The 7,652-nt window shown below is 35.7% G+C and overlaps 2 protein-coding genes across 2 annotated transcripts in view; both read left to right on the forward strand.

Moving 5' to 3' along the window:
• The window catches only part of LOC18033140 (protein ARABIDILLO 1), a 9,604-nt gene extending 5,825 nt beyond the window's left edge, over positions 1-3,779 (forward strand). Inside the window, 6 exon segments of the mRNA XM_024180678.1 lie at positions 895-958; positions 1,579-1,754; positions 2,514-2,611; positions 2,685-2,808; positions 2,954-3,038; positions 3,381-3,779. Of these exon segments, the coding sequence (XP_024036446.1) occupies positions 895-958; positions 1,579-1,754; positions 2,514-2,611; positions 2,685-2,808; positions 2,954-3,038; positions 3,381-3,566 (733 nt within the window). The 3' untranslated portion in view covers positions 3,567-3,779.
• Positions 3,780-4,390: 611 nt separating this feature from the next.
• On the forward strand, positions 4,391-6,179 carry LOC18032464 (berberine bridge enzyme-like 13). The gene has a single exon (XM_006421492.2). The coding sequence runs from the start codon at positions 4,407-4,409 to the stop codon at positions 6,006-6,008; it is 1,602 nt and encodes a 533-aa protein (XP_006421555.1). The 5' UTR covers positions 4,391-4,406; the 3' UTR covers positions 6,009-6,179.
• Positions 6,180-7,652: the final 1,473 nt, after the last annotated feature.

The following is a 7,652-nucleotide window of genomic DNA, read 5'->3' on the forward strand; positions in this document are numbered from 1 at the left end:
AGTAGAAAACAGCTTTGTGATGTTTCTGAGAATAATATGATAAATATTCCCTAAAGCATAAAAGAAAAAAGTTCTTTTTTAATTTTCTACTTCTGACTAGGTACACCCATTGCTCTTATTCTGACCTGGTACAGCTCTTGCATCTTCTTTGCTTTTACTATGAAATCCACTTTCCCTTGAGTTCCAACTACGTTAGTGAAGTGCATTATAGGGAGGTGCTCAAATAAATGAGGAATGTTTATCAAATGTAGATCCTGTGACTGAAAGCAGTGTAGAATATGATATAGGTTAAACTTGACCAACTTCTTATTTTCCCTAGTTATACACTGATGATGGTTTCTAAATGCTGTGCATTCTTTACACCCGAATACACAATCAATTCAAACTTAACCGACAGATGCTAATATAGATGTTCTTTATCAAATGTTGCACTATAATAAATAAACTTAATAATGCAACAAAAACATAGGATAAGTTTATCATGTAATTTAAGAACTAATTTGCTTGTATCGTTGTTTTCCAATATGTGAATATATTGCAATGGATAAAAGATAGTTTATGAAAATAGTTTTACTCTGAACACATGACATTGTTTATGAAAACAATTTTGCCGAACATATAACGTTCTTATTGTTTTTATCACTTTTAATTATTCTTAACTGAACAAGTTTTTCCATTTTCATTTTAAAATACCAATTTCGGAAAATGATAACAGACATGTTCTGAAGTCCTATGAATGCCATATTGAAAACACCATTCACATTTTTTTTTATTATAGGAAATAGCGTTTGTTAACAACAAGAGACACACCCTTGTGCTCTCAACAATTAAAGATATTCCTCAGAGAATTATTCTACTTTATTTATCTTTTGAGTTCATTTTCTGTGATTTTAGCATCGCTATTGGACGAGAAGGTGGCGTAGCTCCTCTTATTGCATTAGCACGGTCTGCTGTTGTAGTAAGTATCGCACTCTGCTCAGTTAGAAGAACCGTGATCAGATCATTAATTTAATGACTAAGGCAAGCATCGTCATGTGTATTTTAATGATAATAACTAGAAGAAATATATATCAAGTACAATTGAAGTGTATCAAGTACAATTGAAGTGTATCTATGCTTTCGTTCACTTTAAGTATTCATCTTGTAGCCTAGATAAACTAGTCAACACCATTTCTTTTGTTATCACCTATTCTGATTGAAAAATTTGTAACTATCACAATGATCACATTTCTTAAGTGAGTTTTGCGTGATTAGTTCTGTAGTATTTTTTTATTGGATTAACAATTATGGGAACCTTCTAATGCAGTGTGTTCTCTGCACAGTTATTACCTGTATGATAATATGTCTATCAATCTTAATAATTCTAAATTTATTACTATAAAGCTTAAACCTAAATAAAATCTAATAAATAAAAGATTATGTAAGTATGGGGTCTTAATTGACTTTCTCTTCTTGTTGGATAAGCTTAGTTTAGCATTTAATGATTTCAATTTAATGTGCATTCCTGTGGTCAGATATAACTTCTGAAGTAGGATAATAAGACCATGAATTACATTTTAGATGTTTATGCCCTTTCAGGACGTTCATGAGACTGCTGCTGGAGCTCTTTGGAATCTGGCCTTCAATCCTGGTAATGCTCTCTGTATAGTGGAGGGTGGAGGTGTGCAGGCACTTATTCATCTGTGCTCATCATCACTGTCAAAAATGGCACGTTTTATGGCTGCATTGGCACAGGCATATATGTTCGATGGGAGGTGGAACATCAAACCTTTTTTTTCTTTCTTTCTCCACCTTTTACAGTGGGTGCACACACATATGTAAACACGATTCTAGAATGCCAATGTTATAGGGACAGGTTAAGATAAGTGATATGGGGGAATGCATGTTGATCACATGAAAGTGACTGCAGCATGCCTCCTTTTATCACTAGTAATGCTACCGAGGGGGTTTTGACTCAGTGGCCTTTAAATATTGGTTTGAAAGAATAATTATGTTCCTTAATGTGGAGGATGTCTTCCTTCATGTTCATGCCACCTTATCAGCTGGAAGGAATAATTATATTCAGTAATGGAAATGTGCTTATTTCATTTGTGAATTGGAAGTTTGTTATGAACATTGGCAATATGTCTGTCTCTACGAAAAATATCTTTCTGTTTGTTTGAAATAAGAACAGAATAATTAGGCATACCAAGCTTTCTTGGGAGCTTCAGAGTCATGGTAATCAAAGCCAGAATCCAGAACCTCTTCATGTCCTGAATTTTTTTTTATCATTGGTTCTCAATGAGCCATCTCATTTCTCTTAAAAAATTGCTAATGTCCTTGAACATCCTTTTAAAATTTATAAATTGTTAAAGGTCTCATGTTATGCCTGAATTATCTGTACTTGAAGGATGATGCTGAAATTGATTGCTTTCCATGAAGAGAAAACTATGAGAAAGGAAAAAGGAAAGATATTCACTCAGTAGGTAGCATTTTATGGCGGAAATGTAATTTCTTTGTGTCATTTTATGCAGAATGGAGGACATTGCATCAATTGGATCTTCCTTGGAGGGTACTTCTGAGAGTGAGAATTTAGATGTAATTAGAAGAATGGCCTTGAAGCATATTGAAGATTTTTGTGCTGGGTACTTCTGAGAGTGAGAATTTAGATGTACTTAGAAGAATAGCCTTGAAGCATATTGAAGATTTTGTGCGCTCATTTTCTGATCCACAAGCCTTTGCCACGGCACTTGCGTCAGCAGTCCCCAAATCTCTAGCACAAATAACCGAAGGAGCCCGGATACCAGAAGCAGCACATCTGAGATGCAGGTTTTTTTATTTAGGCATTCCTACTTTTTCTTCTACTGTCTTGAAGTTTTATATGGAGAAGTCTGCTCTGATTGTGTTGCATTTGCATCTATTTGTTTTCATTGGTTAAATGCTGCTTAACATTCTTTCTTTTATTTTTGCACAGTGGTGCTGAGATTGGAAGATTCGTCTCTATGTTAAGGAACCCTTCATCCATACTCAAGGCTTGTGCAGCAGTTGCTCTTCTCCAGGTAATCCTCCTTTCCCTTGCACTTAGTAACCTTTCTGTAGGATTCATATGTTACCAAATTAATTGTTAGGTTAGATTTTCCAGTGATACATGTAGTATATGTGCATTATCAAATTAATTTAACATTCATGACTTCTTAATTGGATAGCTTATTAAATCTTTTAATCAATATAATTATAGAATGGATTTTAGTTTCATTAATAAAAAAATTTGCAATGTTGAGGATGGTGGTGGAACCCTTCACATCACATTACCATTTGCCAAGTTTGATTCTTTCCAAATACCTCTAGTATATGTCGTGGAATGGTTAATATGTTGTCCTAAGTGCGATTTCTCTCCATAGTTTACAATGCCAGGAGGACAGCATTCAATGCACCACACAAACCTGTTGCAAAATGTGGGAGCACCAAGGGTCTTGCAAAGTACTGCTGCAGCTGCCATTGCCCCTGTTGAAGCCAAAATCTTTGCAAAGATTGTACTTCGCAACCTTGAGCACCACCAGAACCAGCATGTAGAAGCTTCGATTTAGAACCGAGGAAATTTAGGAAGCTTCAAAGTTTTCTTGTTGTAGCTTGGTTGTTGCATATCTATTTTTCAAACTTGTACAGGGTACTAGGAGCATCGAGTGAAACAGCAAAACCCAGTATGCTATAACTTTTTGTGTTCCCTTTTTTTTTTTTTTTGTGCGTTTTAACAGTACATCGGTGCAGTTGTGTTTATACTAATAAGGGTGGTTTCTATTGTTTCTCCTATCCAGCAAATTTTGAATAAGTGTAACAAACAACTCCTTATGTTTTTTTGTTTAAAATGTTTCTTGTAGTACATCCCTACGATTGTCCAAAGCTCTATTACCCATTATTGATATTGCATGGATTCCTGAGAAAGTGGCAAGGCTGGCCAGGTTGTTTCAAATTATCTGTACCCAAATTATCTAAACATTAGTAAATTATGTGTTAAATCTCAATTATTGACACGTTGTTATCAATAACGTACACCTACCGAGCCTTACTTTAGCGTAATCAAACGCTAAGTAGCAGACAAAGTTGGTTGACGAATGGCCTTTTAGATAATACTTGTTTGGTTCATGGAAAAATGAACCTATTGGTTCAGTTTAATATTCTGTATTACTATAAAAATCAATTATCTCTGTCACAAGGAATAACAATAATATTAATAAAAATAAAGCTAGGTGCCTATGGCTGAAATTTAGCTTGAACTTTGAAGTGTGAATGCAATAGGGCAATTTTCCTTAATATGACGTTAGGATTAGCTCAAGCACACGTTAGAATCATCGAAGCATACCCTCTATAAAACACGACTCAACTTTCAATTCTTGAAGACAAAAGCCCAGAAGCATAAAGCTTCAAAAATGAAGTTCTTTTTAGGCATTTATATTCTTTCAATAGTTTCAGTCTTTTTGTTGTCAGCTTCATGCATAGCTTCATATTCAGTTCAAAGAACTTTTCTCTATTGCCTCTCTTTTAATGCCAATAATCTTTCTACTCCATCGTCCACCTATTTTTACACCCCAAACACTCGTTCATTCTCTTCGATCCTCCAATCTTCTGCTCAAAACCTGAGGTACTTGCAGCCTTCGGTGCCAAAACCTGAGTTCATTTTCACACCTTTGTATGAATCCCATGTCCAAGCAGCTGTTATTTGCTCTAAAAGGCTAGGAATTCATCTGAGAGTACGAAGCGGAGGCCATGACTATGAGGGCCTTTCTTATGCTTCCGAAATTGAAACACCTTTCATTGTTGTAGACCTTGCCAGGCTTCGATCCGTTAACGTTGATATTAACCAGAACACAGCCTGGGTTCAGGCTGGTGCAACAGTTGGTGAACTCTACTACAGGATTTACGAGAAAAGCAATATCCATGGCTTTCCTGCCGGTCTTTGCACAAGCTTAGGCATTGGTGGGCACATCACAGGTGGTGCTTATGGTTCCATGATGAGAAAATATGGCATTGGTGCTGATAATGTCCTCGATGCTCGTATTGTTGATGCTAGAGGCAGAGTTCTTGACAGAGCAGCCATGGGGGAAGATTTATTTTGGGCTATAAGAGGCGGCGGAGGAGCTAGTTTTGGGATTATTCTAGCTTGGAAGGTTAAACTGGTTCCTGTGCCAGCAACTGTTACAGTTTTTACTGTTAGCAAGACCCTGGAACAAGGTGCAACAAATATTCTTTACAAATGGCAACAAGTTGCGGATAAGCTTGATGAGGATCTCTTCATTAGAGTTCTGATACAAGGGTCAGCTGCTGCACAAAAGGTGAACAGAACTGTAACAACTTCATATAATGCCTTGTTTCTTGGCGGTGCTGATAGGCTTCTCCAAGTAATGCAAAAGAGCTTCCCCGAATTGGGATTGTCGCGACAAGATTGTATCGAGACAAGCTGGATCAAGTCTGTGATTTACATTGCCGGCTTCCCTAGCAACTCAACTCCTGAGTTTCTTCTCCAAGGAAAGGCTATGCCGAAGGCCTATTTCAAGGCCAAATCAGACTTTGTTCGAACACCAATACCTACAAAAGCACTTGGGGGGTTATGGAGAAGGTTCTTGGCAGAAGATGGTCCATTGATGATATGGAACCCGTATGGCGGAATGATGAGCAAGATTCCTGAAAACGCAATTCCCTTTCCTCATAGAAAGGGAACCTTGTTCAAGATTCAGTATGTGACTCTCTGGCTAGATGGAGAAAAGAGTCAAAACAAGCATATGAACTGGATTAGGAACCTTTACAATTACATGGCTCCTTATGTTTCAAGGTTCCCCAGGGCTGCATATGTGAATTACAGGGATCTTGACTTGGGCATGAACAACAAATGTAACGCAAGTTTCAATCAGGCTAGGATTTGGGGTGTGAAGTATTTTAAGAACAATTTCTACAGATTGGTAAGAGTGAAGACCAAAGTTGATCCTGGTAACTTCTTCAGGCACGAACAGAGCATTCCAACCTCTCTGCACTGAAATGCTAGACAATGGGGGGCTTAATTGAGCATCACATGGCTTGATTGAAGAAGCACTCAGATTTAACTAATTTTGTACTCAGTAGTAGTTTGGTTCATTGAACAGAATAAAAATATTTAACTATATGTCATGGCTTTGCCGTTTATATAAATGGACAAGTAATGTAGTGTGGGTCAGCATAATGCTTTCTCCATCCAGTTTTACTCTTTTACGTTCTTCCTATTATTTATTCACCGAATACAGAAGAATCGGCAGATAAGGACGGCTGTATTTCATAAAATACGAATTTCAGTATTAATTAGCTCCAAAATGACAAACATTTAAAAAATTGAATGGGGTGTTTGTGGAATTATCAAACATTGGATTTCGTGACTTTTGTCGTTTTACCACTAATTAGTTCTAACAAAGAAATCTGCATTTTGAAAAATACCAAGCACTTGAAAGAAATACGAGTATTTAATTCTTATCAAGTGCAAATGTCTGCAATTGAAAAAAGGAAAAAAAAAAAAAAAAAAACAGAGGACTCATCAGTGAGAACTAGATTCAAAAAGACAAAAATCATAAAATTTGGATGCATCATAAACACATAACTCTACATTAGATATTGTGATTTTTTTATCATTAGAGTTTGTAATAACTAGCTCCATTTTCATTTTTAGGTAATGGAGACGTTTGTATCTGATAATTTTCATAAAATTATGCGTTGTTAGGTGAAATGAAATTAGGTCTTTTGGGTTTAACTGATCATGGATGCACTATGCGCCTACAGTTATTCGAGTTCGAATAATAATGAAGTGCAAGAGTTGGCCATCCAAACCCTTTTTGATTAATTTTTGAAGGATACATATATTGTTATATTCGTGGCCTATTCATGCATCTTAGAACAATACATGCATGTCACTGCTTGACTTGTAATGCGTCGACTAATACAAGTACTAATAATTGCAAATTCCGCAATACCTTATTGTAGTTCGTTTATGAATGCAACTGGGGTTGATCTTCAAAAGGTTTAAAATCACTTTACAAAACTTTGGTGGAGCACTACATTGATGAACCCGTTTTGCGGTTCTGGTGATAAACTCTTTAAGTTAACATTGGTGGAGAAAAATTGTGGGAGTCAATTTTGAAACCAATCTCGCAAGTTCAACATATATAATATATAATAACATTTCGTGGTCATCAAAAATCCAAATAAAATTTCCCCACCTCTCCCCCAAGAAAAGAAAAAATCATCTTGCTCTTACGATCTCCGGTGGCACGATGCCCACAAATTGTTTTAGATGCGTGTATATTCAGCCAAATATTCAGAGAGAGAATGATACTTTCATTCTTTCTAAGTTATATTTTCTACATGGTGTTAAAACAATATTAGAACATCAATGAAGGGTAAATGTGATCTCTCCAGTTTTCATATTTACAATTTAAAACTAATTAATTAATTTATTATATATATGCCTTTGTTTTTTTTTTTTTCTAAGATAAGGAGTGTGCAAACTGTAAATTAATTAAATTTCTAACTCATACCTTATCTACGATTTAAATAAAATAAAGTTACTTAAAAATCACCTAACCAAATAATCACATTTACCTTTCAATAACGTAACATTTGAATACTGTATTAGTACTGGGGATAAAATGAAGTGT

Source organism: Citrus clementina, unplaced genomic scaffold, assembly GCF_000493195.1.
Source record: "Citrus clementina cultivar Clemenules unplaced genomic scaffold, Citrus_clementina_v1.0 scaffold_9, whole genome shotgun sequence".
NCBI lineage: Eukaryota > Viridiplantae > Streptophyta > Magnoliopsida > Sapindales > Rutaceae > Citrus > Citrus x clementina.